The sequence below is a fragment of the Oenanthe melanoleuca genome, chromosome 6 (genome assembly GCF_029582105.1).
Source record: "Oenanthe melanoleuca isolate GR-GAL-2019-014 chromosome 6, OMel1.0, whole genome shotgun sequence".
Lineage (NCBI taxonomy): Eukaryota > Metazoa > Chordata > Aves > Passeriformes > Muscicapidae > Oenanthe > Oenanthe melanoleuca.
Genome location: NC_079340.1, coordinates 6,857,367 through 6,873,080, shown reverse-complemented (window position 1 = coordinate 6,873,080; position 15,714 = coordinate 6,857,367). Strand labels below are relative to the sequence as shown.

Below are 15,714 nucleotides of genomic sequence, written 5' to 3'. Positions count from 1 at the left end.
TTAGACTGTAGACAAGTTGTTCAATTACTGGTGAAAACCGCCAAGGCCAGATTATTTTCTATTTTCTCTACTTTGACAGAACAAATATACTGTCACAAAAGACATCTTTCAGTTTCTGAGTTACATGAATTTCTGAGTTACATGAATGTCTTTGGCATGCTTCACTAGCTTTCTACAGTACAGAATTTGTTTGAAGGAAGAAAAAAGAGAATAAGACAGCACATACGGATGACAATGACAGAATGAAAACTACAGTTAAGTCACTCCACAGGCAATCACAACAGTTCATGCACTAGGATCAACAAGTTGAAAGTTTTACAAACTAGGCTTGATCTCCACGAGGTGAGCCATGAGAGCTCCAGAAACCTGACTGCCTTCATTCTCACCAGTCCTCTTACTCCTCCTCCTCTCACTGTCGGCCTTTTCAATCTTTGATTTTATAGATGCTGCCTCTGTTCTCATGTCTCTAGCAGACTTCGGTGTAATGGAAGGCTGGTAAACTTGAGTAGCTTCTGATAAGGATGTGTTCCTTGATGTACTGTCTTCTTCATCATCAGAGACCTCTGACTGCATCTTTTTCTCTTCATCAGAAAGACGATCCACAAGCTTTAATGTCTCACCACTAATTCCCTTAAAATATTCAATAGAATGTTTACATACCTCCCTAAGCTGATTTTTCTTTACTTTAACTGTTGTCATGGTGACGGAGGTAGATCTTACCTTTACTGGTAATTTAGAAGGAAGTTGTTTTGGCTTTTCTTTCTCTACCTGCTCTTGTTTTGGCAGGGCTGGAGGTCTTCTAGCTAGATTACTCCTATGTGTGTTTTTTACAGGAATCCTAGACCTTGCTTCTAGACATGGAGAAGAATTATTTTGTTTTGCTTTGTCAGGCTTACTTGCCTCTTTTGCTTTACTCCCTGTATTGCTTTGGTGAGTATTTTGTGAAAGGACTTGTTTTACTGAGCTGGCCTTTACAGGAAGCTTTGATTTTCCTCTAGCTCCTACCAACTGTGTTGACTTTTGCTGCTCTCCATGTGGTTTTTGCTTATCTCTTACTCTGTGTCCTTGTGTTGTCCCTGTACCTTTTCCTGAAGGGCTTTTCGCTTGATTAGCTTTCTGGAGGGAACATTTCGGTTCCAAATGTTCTTTTAGCAATACATTACAGGTAATATCATCTGTAGGGACAGCAGATGAATCCAAATTGTTGTTGTTATTAAAATTATCTTTTGGAAAATCAGTGTTTTCTGTTTGCCTACAGCTCGTCTGGCTAGAAGCTGAACTCGCAATCACTGCTACAGTTTCATTTTCTAATCCCTCACCACTTGACATCACAGCTTCTATCTTATCTGTCATTTCGCCAGGGCCATCTTTCTTCAGAGTCATGGTGGAAGCAGAAATTCCCATTTTAATTGGTGTGCGCAATTTGGGATCAACTTTGGAAGCGTTTACTGCTGCCGATGATTTCTCCAGTGAGTTACTACCAAGTGTTTGCTCCATGCAATCTCCACTGGCCTGGATGCCGGGCTTATTTTCAACTGCTGTTGTTTCTACCGGTCTCTCTAGGTTTGTTTCTACAGTGCTGTCCCCTGCCTGTGGCTGTGTGATGGCAGTGACTGTACTTTTATCCCCTTCCCCCTTGTCCCCTGACTTCCCTTCAGAAGTATGCTCACCAATCTGAAAAAATTGGAGTCTTTCTTCAACAAAATCCCTCTTGCTCATGTCAATTGCACCACTGCGAGTCATCTCAAACATCTTCCCCTCATGAAATGGGAAGGGGTTGGGCTCGCTAGTTGGCGTACTCTCATCTGTTGGAGTTCTGGCTGGTGTTGTGTCAGGTGTTGTTGCTTGAGATCTGTCTTCCACTGCCAGACCAAATGGCTTAGCCTCATCATCCCTCGATTTAGTCTCAAACACTTCATCGTCACCTCGGTTATTGGACCATGGGTCAAAATCTAGACTCTTGGTGGCCACAGTTTTGAAAGGTGTTGCAAATTCTTCATCTACTTTGTAACTGAAATATGAGTCAGGAAATACAGTCCTGTCAGGGTGTCTGCCTTCCAAAGAGAAAAACTGTGCCCCTGACTTCTTATCGCTCTTATCTCCAGTTTTGTCAGAAGATGGACCTTTTGAAGGTGTCTTGTCTTCTTCAGGGCCTACCTTGCCTTCCTCCTCAATGACTTCAAGCTTACTCTGGCTAAAGCAGCGATCAGTCTGCTTTAGAATGCCTTCTGTAGTCCATACGTCCTTTTTGGTTTCAACTGCCGGACCTGCAAGTTTAGAATCACTCTCAGTTAAACCATCATCTTCATCTTGCAAATCATAACCGTCAAGAGAGTCAATCTCTGTTGCATCGGTATCATGGGAGAATTCTGCAGTGGTTGCTATGGAACACTCTGTGACAGACTGGTCATTGTTACTCCCATTTGGCACTACATCATTCTGGGGTGAATCAAGCCCAGTCTCAAACTCATTAGGTTTCCCAGAAGTGGGATGTCCTAACTCTTTCTGTTTCTCAATCTTTTCAGGGGCTCTGGGTTTTGAGGTTTCTTTCTGGTCATCTTCCAGCTCTTTCAGTTTGAACGTATACTTTTTAAGTGGAACAGGTTGATAGAGGGATTCATCATCACTGGAGTCACTGACATCTGCTCCTGGTGGCACAGGAGAAGGTGGCTGTACTCTGATGACAGGTTCAGCCAGTTGGCACTTGTCATGTTCATCTTGCAAGTTCACTTCAGTCATCTCCATTTCACTCTCAGTGGAATAATGAGACTTTTTTTCTGACTCTCCTTGATCTGCATCCAGTGGCGGAGGAGGAGGGAATTCAATATAGGCAACTCTGTTACCTTTGGGCCTTTTGTTAGAGTCCTTATTTATAAGATTCGGTAATGTTTTGTCAATCTGTGGTTCCTCAACCTCTGCCTGCTTCACAGATGTTGACTTAGCCTCTGCTTCCTCCTCTGACTCCTCAGATACCTCAGGTATTGGGCTGGGCTTGCCTGGGATATAAGCTATTAGTGAGTCAGGTGTTTTAGATGTAAACTCGTAACTCACTTCCTCTGAACTCGGTGTTTCTGGTGTTAAAGGGCTTTTACCAGAGCTGTCTATAAAGGACACTTGTTCTAGTGTGTCATCTTCTGGACTACCTTGTGGAGAAGGAAGTTGTTTTTGCTGTCTAGCTGTGTAAAATGTCCCCCTTGTCTCTTGTACTGTCTTACTTTCCTGACTGACAATTTTTTTAACACTTCCTTGTTGCACCTCTTTCTCATACTGCTTTCCTACTTGGACAAAACTGACATAAACAGGTAAGGTCTTAATTTCTTTTACTCCATCAGTGCTTACTAGCGGTGCAACTTTATCCAAGTAACCACTGGCACTGGGGTCAACTATGTCACTTGAAGGAAATTCCTTTCCTGGGCTACATTCTAAAGAATCTGGTGATTTGCTAGGGGATAGCTCTGTTTCCTCAGCAGGAGGACTTAGACCTATTGAGCTCTGCTGCTTGGTAACTTTTCTGATTTCTGAATGCTTTATCTTTTCATCTTCCACATAATCAATCTGTCTTTCAACTTTCTCCTGAATCACAGCTGATTGGGATACTTTAGCTGAAAGTTCATAGACACCATCAAGCATGGCTCTCTTCTCCTCAACAATTCTGACTGGAATATGGGACACAGCAATTTCTTCTTTCCTTTTGGATATTTTATCAGCCACTTCACCATTACGTTCCCCCTCCCTGACAACAAATTCTCTATATAAAACCCTTTTTGAGGGGGATTTTACAGTCAGTTCCTTCACTTCTTCCGAATGAATTCCATTTGAGGCCACTTTGTGCTCTGTCACAGTGATAAATTCAGTTTTTCTGTCAGTTTTAGATTCAGCATGATCAACATGGTTTTCTTTTACTGTATCTGGAACCAGCACATGTGAAAGCTTTTCCTTCTGTGTTTTATGGTTAGAAGTTCCAGGACTTTCCCATGTCCTATAGATTTTTTTGTCCCAGTGTCCCTTCATAGTTGAATCTGAGCCATATGCCAGGTCTTTCGCCCGTGGTTCTGAAAAGCATTCTGGCACGCCTTTCCTCATCTCAGTTCTTTGTTTTTGTGCGTCTGAAGCATGGAAGTCTTCCACAGCTTTCCCTTTACCTGGAGCAAGGTCTTGCTGTATTTTCACCTCTTTCTGTAAAGCTGTGCTCCCATCAATGACCTCTACTTGCTTTGCGTGTTTCTCTCTTGAATAGGACTGGTACACTGGTAACTTACTTTCTTGCAATTTTTTTACTGGAATTTTGGACTGACCATCCAGCTTTTTTTCTTCTTGAGTTATGTCCTTACTTCTGGGACTTATACCTTGTTCAAATTTAAGCCTAATGGAACTGAGCTTTGATTGCTTCAGCTGAAATCCAGTCTCAGATACTCCACTCTGCTGAGCACTTCCTTTGTGTTCCATAGTTTGTTTAGAGTCCTCTGCAGGTTGCACGTATATCCTTTTTTCAGGACTGCTGGGCAAACTGGATGCTTTTCTTTCATCCACCTTGGGAAAGCACTTCCCATCATGAGCATACTGCTTCACCTTACTCCATTCATCCCCAGACGATGGCAATTCAGAGAGCAGAACTTTCTCAGGGCTGCTGCTGGCAGAGCTCTGGCTAGAATGCATTTCCTTGCCATTTTTTTTATGCTGCTTTTTCTCTGGAGACTGTAGCTCATCATTCAACTTCTCTGTTTTATCCCGAAAAAACTGGGATACTTCAGTCAGTTTTTCTTCTGCCTCTTTAACAGTCCTGTCCACCCTGTCTTCATACATCAACTTTTCTCTACCTCTGTCTAATCTGTCCTCAGTAAAGCGCATCCACATTGCATGTTTGTGACTACTAACATCTCCAGTGTAGTGTAACACTGTCACTTTATCATAATGATCCTCCTTAGACATTTTACCTACACCATTTTCAGATACATCTTTATAGATTTTGGAGAGAATCTCTTTTTTGGGGGCAGTAGCTACTTTTTCTCTGTATCGTTTATCAGTCCCCTGTAACTCTGCACTAAGGGGTAGAGCATGGTCAGTAACTGACTCCTCAGTATCAGAATGAGACACATCTAGCTTTTCTGAAAGAAGCATTTTCTCAGCAAACCTGTAAGACTCCCCTCTTAGTTCTGACAACTCATCATCATGGTATTCTATTGAGTGCTGACTCAAAAGCTTCAGTGTTTTGTAAGAGTCATCAGACATGAGTTGAGCAGAACTAGGGCGACTGTCTTCTTCCTGGGACACGGGAGTGTTAACTCTAGAGGATTCCAGATAAGAAGGAAGTGACTCTTCGGCTGTGAGCTCCTCTTCTTCTTGCTGACCTTGTTCGTCTGAACAAGGAAAAGCATCATGTTTTTCCAACTCTTTTAAGTTAATATCTCCCCGAGGTAAGTCTTTCTGATATACATACATTTCTTTTTCTGGATGCTTTTTTGTTTCTCTAATAATGACTTCAGTAGGTTCAGCCTGATTACCTTGTTCAATATGGACCTCTATTATTCGCTCCAGTTTGGGTTTCATTTTGCTGTCCTTCTCTGCATGTTGTGGTGAAGTTTCAGCAGACTTGCTAACATCGGATGTTACTGATGATTTATGTTCAAACAGACCTGCCAGTTCTTTGGAAGGGTCACGTCCAGACTGAAAGGCTTTCATTATGTCATGGACTGACATTGTTTCCTCAATTCTTTCAGAGGTGCTTTCCGTGCATGGAGGTTTATGATAAACCATCCTAGTAGTTGTAGTGATATGAGTTTCTTCTTTTACTCGGACACCTTTGCTAAGGACACACTTATGGTCGTCTTCTTCACTGCCACTGGCTTTCATCTGAAAAGCTTTAACCTTCTCTTTAATGGACCCAGAAGGTTTTTGCTCCAGCTCCATAAAAGTAGGGGCAGGTTTTGAGGCCGGTAGCTCCTCTGCCTTCTGCTCTGGAATATCTTCTGACGATGGTTCGTAGCTGCGGATAACGTGAACTACTTCAGTTCTTGTTTCTGTAATGACAGGAGGGATGGGCACATCATGGAAAAGTGGTTTTGGCCCTGTGCTTTCAGCACTTTGTGGGGCAGAAGGTGTCTTTTCGCTCCTCGTTTCAAAGCCACTGTCAGACAAGGGACTTTTATCTTGATCATGTTGAGAAAAGTCATCTGGAGACTCTAAAATAGTGTCTGTTCCAAAAAAGGAGTCTGCAATTTTACATAACTCCTTCTCCGATGTTGAAGGCCTCATGGAGGCTGGAGGCATTTTAAGTTTATGTTCCTGCAAAGCGATGGCTGGTTTTAAAATCCGCTTTTGTCTCTCTTCACCTTCTTTTTTCCCCTCTTCAAACTTGTACTTTATGTTTGTTAATGAACTGCTACCGATATCATTTGCTAAGTAATCAATAACTTTTGACAAGCTATAATCCTTCTCCGACATGGTTTTTGTTTTAATTTGGACCTTCTCTGGAACAGATATAGGAGGGCTTGTCAAAGCTTGCTGTCTCGCTTCATCAATCTCCTCTGTACTGAACTCTACCCAGTCATCCTCAGACAGGTGTCCTTGATCACTTTTGGATACTTTAGCCGACCCTTTACTTTCTAAACACACATCCTTTTTCAGAATCTCACTAACTTTTACTAAGTCCTCTTTTACTTTCTCAACAATTTTAAAGGGCTCTTCATCATCAATTCTACCCTCTTTTGGTATGTCAGGTTGGAACGGCTTGTCCTCTGCGACATCTGTCTGCAATATTGCAGTCATTCTTATCAGATCCTCTTTCATTTCAGCAACATCTTTCAGTATCTCCTGGCTGGAGGATAAGGAAGATGGTGTGGACAATTTGAGAGCAGAGGGTGCTAAAAACAAGGATGATTTTATTGGAGATGAAGTTCGAGTAAAGGTAGGCTGGGTGCGCGCCTCTGTAGTCAATGTTTTAATAGGTGACAGTAATGCAGCAGCTGATTTTGTAAGTGAAGACGACTCTGGGAGCTTCTTTAATGCTGGTTCAGACAAAACATTGACTACAGAATATACTGGCACTGTTATTGTTGATGAAGTTACTGATGAGGTAGTTGCAGATATTGACCCAAGGGCTGTGTACAAAGCACCTGCAGGAGGAGTTCTCATTGACTGGTAAGCTGATGGTGCTGAAGACACAAATGACCTGAGTGGAGAAAATGACATTGTTGTAGCTGTTGAAAACACTCTCTCAGCCGTGTCAGCAACTGCGTTAGCAGCACAAGTTGCAGAATGTGCAGCTGCAGAGATCTTGTCTTGAAAAACACCTGCAGCTTTGGATCCATTTATTAAGTTGGCAGGAGATGGGTATTTCAGAGGTGACACAGACCCATTAAGCAATGGTACATCTGTGTGCCCAGCTACATGTTTTGCTGGCGACGAGAGTGACGAGGCCATCATGACTTTAGTGGATGAAACAGCATCAACTGCTGACTTAGCAGGTGACACCACTGACTTTAGAGGGGACGATAAAAGTGAAGATGCTGATGTGATGACCGATTTAAGTGGCAAGCTCGAAGAGTACATGTTAATGTTGGATTTGGGGGATGCTGGAGGCGTCATGGTTATGGATGATCTCTCCAAGAGAGATCCTGCTGTAGTCACTGGAGATGTCCGAGAGGGGAATGTGGTAGTGGAGGCCAGCCCTTTGAGACTGGCAGCTTCTGTGACTGCGGGAGCTCTGATGAAAGAGCCTGAAGTAACCTGCATGTTGTAGGGAGGCTGCGAGACCACAGTTTTTATTGGTGAAGAGATTGTCCGAAACGATCTAATCGGAGATGCTACATCACTAACAGATTTAACTGAAGATGTGGTAGAAGCTCCTAATGTGGATTTGATTGGAGAAGTAGAAGAAACAGACCATATTGATTTTAATGGGGAAGCTGTAGGAGTGTTAGAGGAAGAGCTTGATAAGGAAGTGAAGCCTGATTTGGTTTGCCCAGGCACTGTAATTGGAGCTGTTGTCCATGACTGATATGGCCGTGTTGAAAAGAATGGCTTGTATGAGTAAGTAGCAGGTAGGGATCTTGTTGCTCCTGCACTCCGTTCAACTGTTTCTTAAATTGTTAAATTAAAATCAAACATAAAAATCAACAAAAATGGTTGAAAAACAGAGAGACCAGAGAGGAAAATTGGTCAGTAAACGTTGTAATATTACAAAAAAGTAAGTACAATTGTTTGCATGAGTTGGGATGAAGGAGGCAAAAGAAGATTTAAGAAAAAGGAAAAGAAAAAAATTAGGAACTAGCCATATACTGATAACTGGTCCAAACCAAAAAGCAACATGAAATGAAAGACAGAAAGCACATAGCAACCAAATCTGCAAACAATGGAGAACAGAAAACACACAAAAGGAATCCATATGGTAAAAATAAAGCCACATCAACATTTCTTCTCTTACTTCCTATTGACTTTCTGATGTGCTACTTCTGAAATACTCATATCACCTTTATTTTGCCTGTTTAGGTATGTCTCTGCTTTGTGCAACTATTAGAATTATCCATTTAATAATTTCTATTGTTGTTCTGTTCAGATTTGAACCTATACAAAAATATAAACTTGTGTAAAATGACATTATGTATCTAAAATCTTTCTTAAACCACTTCAGAACTACTTCATGCAGAAACCAAAATTCCTTTAAGTGACAGGCAATTGATGTGCAAACTGTGAAGCAACTGGGATAAATTCAAATCTGTATCTTCCATGCACAATTCGGATATGCTTCACACTCACAAAGCCAATAAGAGCAAGAGCTTTTCTAAGTCAATATTATTAAAAAAAACAAAACAAAAAAACAACAAAAAAAAAACAAATAAAAAGAAAAAAGAAAGGAACATATGCATTTGTTTCTCATGCAATATTCCCTTTGTCTGGTAAAAATTAAAGTAAAACTTTTCATGAAATGATTTTAAGAAGCATATGTCATAAATGAAATATGGCAAGTATGATGTATGATAGTCGTGAGCAGGCAAAGCAACTTTATTCATGCACAAATGTCATGTCAGAACAAGCACACAGATTAATACATTTTGTATGGTGTATTAAGCACAAATACGTAAACCTTACAAAATAATTTCACAAGAGGTCATTAAAAGAAGAGTACACTTTTTCTACAAGATGTAGTGTCTTGGTACCTTTTGAGGAGATTTCTTGTATCAGCTCAAAGACAGACCTGTTCAACTTTACAGTTCTCAAAAGGTAACATTAGAAAAGCAGTCAAGGAAAAATAGATTATGAAATAAATTCCTGGCAAGGACAAACCTGTTAAATATTATCATCCTCCAGAACTCTCAGCTTATTCATAGGCATTTTGAACAGAATCATCATCAACCACTTTTTCATCACAGGAGGCAGTCATGTCAGAAAGTATTTCTGGGAATCCCATTACACAAACATATCCTCTGATACAGCAATAACATTCAGAGAGTTGACATTGAAAGCAACTTTGAGGAATTTTTTTTTCTTTAAAGTTGGAATTAGAAATGGAGCTAAAATATCCAAAGAACTTATTTAACATACCTTTCTCTGAAGTTACACTAATAATTTGTCAAACCTGCTTGATCTGTCTTATAGACAGTAACTCACAGCGAAAGAAGCTCTACAAAAATAACACTAAACTGTTAAAGCACACACACTCCTATAAAATAGTGATTACTCAGTGCACCACAGGTTCATATCCTGCAAGGAGAAATGTGCTGGTCTTATAGAAGCCAATCAAAGCCCAGAAGTCAGTGTGGATGGCTGGTGATACTTCATAAAAACATTTATGTTGAAGAGAGCTTGAGTACTAGACCTGACTGGCACAAACTGATCAAGAAACACTCACTTTTCTTTACTATGATATTTTTAAGAGGAAATATACTTCTTCCTCCCCATCTGAAAAAAATCCCTAAAATATACTTCATTAAATGAACTATTATGAACATATTATAAATACAATTATTGATTATGAAGATTTAATTAGCAGTAGCTGCTAACATTCACCAAAAGCTCATACAGTCGTGAGTTAAAAAAACAAATCCCGAAATGATTCTGAAAAGAACTAATAACTTGTTCAGCAGTTGGTGTTAGGACGTGTCTTTACAGGAATCCCACTGCACCATGACGAGCTGGTCTGTCACAACTGGCTAGCGAGGCAAGCAAAGCCACAGGCTGCCCTCCTAACTTCTTTTTTGCCTGTCAAATCACAGATTCAGAGACATTTAATATGCTGCTTCTGTGCTTCTTTTTGCAGTTGAAAAGCTAAAAGAGCTGCCAAATTTTTGCAAATGAGACTTAATGGACCTTTGGTGAAAGAGTAAGATTCTTTTCTCCCCTCAGTGAGGGATGAAAATTTTATTGTGAGTGATATACACAGCCATCAACCTTCTTTCCAGCAATTTCATTTTCCCTCTCTCTCAGTTTCCATCAAGCCTGTGACAATACCTTAACATTCCATCAAGATGTCTCAGCAGATCTGATAGCTTCTTCAGATGTTATATGCTTGGAGTCTTCTTCCCAGCCTGAGAAGTGTAACATATTCTGGAGCACATCTGATCCAAAGAAGCCACAGATCTTACAGGATAATTAAACAGCAGCCATCCAGTGGGAACTCCCAAGACCCGATGAAGTTTGTCTATGAATTTTATGGAATTACATCAAAGGGTCTGTTGCAGGGTAGCAACTGAGAAGTCAAAAGGGGGGGAAAAAAAAGGAAAGAAAAAGCCTGGAAATGGGGAACAATAGCAGTTGACCTCAAAGAGGAGAAGTGAGAAAGAAAAGCTAAGCCAAATACATTATTGTATTTAACTGGGAAGGAATGGAATGCCACAGGTCTGTTCAAGGGGAACACATGTTTAAGAGGAAGCAATTTGTGGTGCCAGGGAATAAAAAGCATCTGCAGGGAACAGAGGAAAAAGGGAAGGGGAGGAGAAAGAAGAGGGAAAATATAAAATATGAGAGACTATTTTAGCTAAGCATCTAAACATTTAAGTTCTTATCTGAGTGGCTTTCTGAATTTTTGCGTAACATTCCATTCTACAGCATCTTTCTCTAATGTTTCCAAGGGGAGAGGAAGAGACTCTTTTTGACAGCAATTTACAACCCTCCTACTCTGGAACTTCATTTTAAAAAACTATTATATTTTTACTTAACTAACACACATAATTTGCCAGTCAGGATTCTTCAAGCTCTCAAAACACAAGAGTTCACAGACCATCCAAGAGTTTTGTTTCAGACAGTTTTGTTTTTTCTTTTCGCTTTTTTTTTTTATTTTTTTCTCCAGAGTGACACCAAATACAACGTTTATAGAAAAAATGTCTCTTCTTACAAACAATCACATCTATGTGGTTTAGTACTTTGGTAAGAGCAACTCACTCATTCCAGGCTCAGTCAGATAGCTGTAGCGCTTACGTAAAGCAAGGGAGACGAAGTTCTGGCGCCGGTCAGCTTTCTCCGTCTGCAATAAAACACAGCAGGACTTAGGGCTTGGGAATCACAGCCCTGACTGAACAGACCAGTCCTCAAACCTCAGCAGGATGGGCCACTTTCCATGGCACACAACCCACAAGTGAGAATGGATGCTTCCATTCAGCTTCAGGATGGCATGCTGAAGCCGAATTTGGGCGAGCAGGCAGGGAGGGGGCAGAGCCAGCCTCTGTTCCTGGGTGCCGTGTGGGATGAGTGCCAGGCACTGCCGAGCAGGGAGCGTGGCTGCACAGAAACCTGCTGTGAGTGACCACCCTTCCAGAGCAAGCAGGGAAGGGACTGCAACCCTAAGAGTGAGCCCTCAGGTTCATTCCTCTGCTTATGAGATAGAAGAGCTTAGATAGCAGAAGCAGCTCATTATCCTGTCTTAAAGTATCTCGATACAGTCTTATCACATTATCACTTAATAACCTGCTTCACACTACTAGAAATGGTGTCATAATGTTAATTCTCTGTAAAATAAACCACCTTTGCCTAGAAACAGGAGGTCAACACAAAAGACTACAGGTACAGACAAAACATTAATAAGAATGCAACTTATACCGATTGAGTATTCCCCCTGGATTAGCTTGTCCCGAAAGCACACACACCACAATGTACAACTGGCTTTAAAGTGAATACATTAACGACAAAAAAAGGCATGGGAGGGGATTTTTTAATATGCACAAAATGCAAAGATGTGGATTAGAAAGCAGACTACTCTTCTTAACTAATAAATCGCCTCACAAGTTGCTGCGTTCAGAGGCACAGCGGCTAGTGTGGTGTCTTAAATATTAATAGTCCTTCAGGGAACAGCTCACTTGAATATGTGGCTAAAAATACTGTTTGTTTAGAAAGAAAACTATTATTGTAGCTCTATAATAGCTCACTGGGAACAAATTCTGTGGAGATAAAGTGATGGTTTTGCTATTATTATTTTTTTAACATTAAAGGAATGTTTTGGGTTGCATTGTTTGGTTTTGGTTTTTTTTAGCTAGTCTAACCAGCAGGTGACAACTGCTATTTATTTGCCACCAGGAAAAGAAAAAAAATAGCTGCTAGGTAAATTTGAAACATCTAGGTAGTTTCTTTTATAAGATGATCTCATCTTTAACTACCTCTAATGAGTAAAACCCACTCAATTTTCTGACAGTCTACAGTGGTTTCCATGAAACAGTGGATTTTTAAGCTGCAAACATCTGAGGTTTATTTGAAAATAGATTTGAACACAATATTTAGAAATTGCCCTTGGCTGGTTTACTTTCTTTGAAAGAATCCAGTTTATTTACAAAGGTAAGATAATAAAGGCCACTCTTGTGGCCCCAGCACAGAGGCCACATATTCTCAAAAATACAAGTCAGTGTTACTCCAAGAGGTAAAATATTATCCATTAAACTCTTCTTGATTTTGCCAAAATTTGACTTGGTCTGATATTCATAAGTATTTCCTTTTTCAGAAGAAAATCAGTTAAATTTTAGACTGCTTTTATTCAGTGCTTGATTTAATTTCACAATTTATAATCACGGGGTTTTCCATATTTGTGCAGTTCTACTGTTTTACAACAGCCTATCAGAAGTTGAGGATATGGCTATTTTTCTGTAGGTATCATTTCAACAACACAGTTAAAAATAGTTGGGTTTTTTTTTCTATAACGTACTACTTTGCTTCACTAAATCTGAAGGAAATAAAAACAGAAGACAGTGTTTATATTACCTCATCATCTTGATCTGACTCTGTTTCCTTTTGGTCCCAAGATGCATTGCAGAGACAAGGAATATTATAATGGACAGCAGGGAAAAGAATATCAGGATATGAAAAGGACCAAATTGGGAGCACAAAATGCAAGCTGATTTATAAGGCAAAGCAAATCCAAAATGTCAACACAAAAGAAAAAAAAAACCCTTACATCCAATGCAAATAAACACGTGACATTACTGAAAGCATAAATCTATGACTTGCAGGCTGAAGCATGAGCTGTAAACAGAATCGTAAAAATTACAGGAACTTGACACCACAGTAACAAGAGACTTTAAAAGCGTTCTACATACAAGAAACCAATAAAACATACATTTTAAAAGCCTTTGTCATATTCCAAAGCATTCTCATTACTGACAGTTCACAGGGTTTCTTTATGACTAGCAGGAAATAAAAAAAAAAAAAAGAGACAAAAAAGAAAGGAACAAAAATAAATCCAACCCAACCCTAAGAAAAATGTTTACTTTCCAAACAAATACCTTTTTGTGTGCTGGCAGAGTGATATTCAAGTTGCAAACAGCTGTCTGTGGCAGTCCTTTTGTAGTCTTTGGTTCTTTCAAAAATGATAATCGACCACAGGGCTCCTGGCTGGTGTCTCTCACCTAGAAAAGAAGTTTTGCTTCAGCACAGTAATATGTAGTAATTCAGAGTCCAGGAGGAGGTTTCTGGAATGATTCTCAGAATTTCTTTCTACAAAGAACCTTCCAATGTGTAAAGGCTAATAATACCAAGCTGGAGCTCAGCCTGAGGTGCTGAAGGAGAAAATGTGTTACTGTGAAAGAGTTAGGTCAGTCTGAAACTCCCTGATGGCAAATCCATGCAAGACAAGGTGTTGAGTGAGTCCAACCTGAGAGTTTCACACTGGGATATTACTGACAGGTACTGTCTGTTCATTTCATTTTACTCTGCCATGTTTTGCTCATGTTTACCAAAATGCTTTACAACCTCTTCAGTAGCCAGCTGTGACAAGGCTAAGGAAAGTGAGCATCCATTCCTGGCCATTTAGAGATTAACAGTCTGCACACACCTTCTGAAGGCTGCTCTCCAGCACAGTATGTTATTGAATGCATCTCCTGTGCTTAAGCCCTCAGAAATTGTGATCTGCTGGTAAATACGCTGGGGCTCCAATTTGAGATATGGTTTTAGTAAAAGGTTGTGAATCCATATCACGAATATTCTGTTCCCAGACCTGCCAGCAGCTCTGCTGTGGCTTCAAGCACAGCACCCTATCCATATTATTCACATATTAAAAAACTATACTTACATCCCAGGGGCAAATTAGTCCTACAGAGCTGAAAAAAGGAAGAAGGAGTGTGGGAAGGGAGGAAAGCAGCAGGATCATTTATTTTATTTGTTTTTCTTTTACCTTGATAGAGAATGGCAGTCTATTTTCTTTGAAAGCATAAAAATTAAAAACAAGCTGCTGCCCTCCTTTAGTCAAAGGGGCCAGATTTCCATAGCAATCAACATAAATAGGTTTTCCTTCAAGAACCTATCAAAGCAAGAAATAAAAGTCAATAAAATGTCTTTTAATAGTAGATTCGTGCATATAAGCATCATGATTTCCCCCAGCATAGTTCCTGAGTTTAACACAAGTCCCCACTTGATTACATTCAACAACAAATTAGAATATCACTACCTTGCATTATGGCAAGGTATTATGAGTACAGGCAGCCTGGAAAACCACAAGCCACCTGACTGTCTTTTCTAAAGCAAGAGTGTGTAATTTTCTTCAGGAAATAGCAAGTTAATGACTATGATTTCACCACAAGCCAGTCCTACTCACGACTCTGTGTCATCTGAAGGGCAATGAGAAGGAATTCCTTCTGTCTGCAAAGCCCAACCAGGACTACTTGACAGCAGTGAGTGCAAACCCCACTGCAGACTGCACTGGGACATGCACAGGTCCTCATGTTCCTCCAGTCTTGCCTCATTTTGTTCTTCTTTTGAGAAGAACATGACACAGCATTTCTGTGAACCTTTATTTAACAGGGCTTGTCGTGGCTTTTGCAGCAGCTGTTGCTACTTGGAAAACATACTGCCCACCTACAAGGAGGAAGCCAGCTGCAAGGAATGTACCTCAATATCTTTGCTTCTTGCAACTTCCTCAAAGTTCTCTTGTTGCTCCAAAGTTTTGTCCACTTTGTCATCAGTCATGCAGAAGCAGCGCAAATTGGATTCCACAGGGTCATTCATTTTGGCAAATATTACAAACTTTGCCATATAAGGAACGCATATTAATTCTCTGTAAAGCTGTGTTGCCAGCCCAACAGTCTCTAGTACTTGGTGGCAGTCTGCAAGCCAAAATCTGAGTGGGAAAAAGTAAACCATTAAATCAACTTTTCATTATGTTCCAACACTGCTTAATTCTTAAAGAGAAAATATGTCCTGTATCCTTGGTCACTTTGCATGTGTAGTGTCCTTGCAGAATTGCCAGAGCTGTTATATTCCTTCTACTCTCAGTACAGGTTTAACCATCAAGAAATGGGAATA

At 40.2% G+C, this 15,714-nt stretch overlaps 1 protein-coding gene across 3 annotated transcripts in view; it reads right to left on the bottom strand.

Moving 5' to 3' along the window:
- The window catches only part of ANK3 (ankyrin 3), a 308,301-nt gene that overhangs the window by 26,003 nt on the left and 266,584 nt on the right, over nt 1-15,714 (bottom strand). For 2 of the 3 annotated variants that reach the window (XM_056494940.1, XM_056494941.1), the window contains 4 exons: nt 15,301-15,529; nt 14,588-14,713; nt 13,701-13,823; nt 11,377-11,458 (listed from right to left, as the gene is read on the bottom strand). In XM_056494940.1, the coding sequence (XP_056350915.1) occupies nt 11,377-11,458; nt 13,701-13,823; nt 14,588-14,713; nt 15,301-15,529 (560 nt within the window). Of the gene's footprint in view, nt 1-386; nt 8,073-11,376; nt 11,459-13,700; nt 13,824-14,587; nt 14,714-15,300; nt 15,530-15,714 lie in introns of all 3 variants that reach the window. The other variant, XM_056494942.1, reaches the window with a different exon arrangement.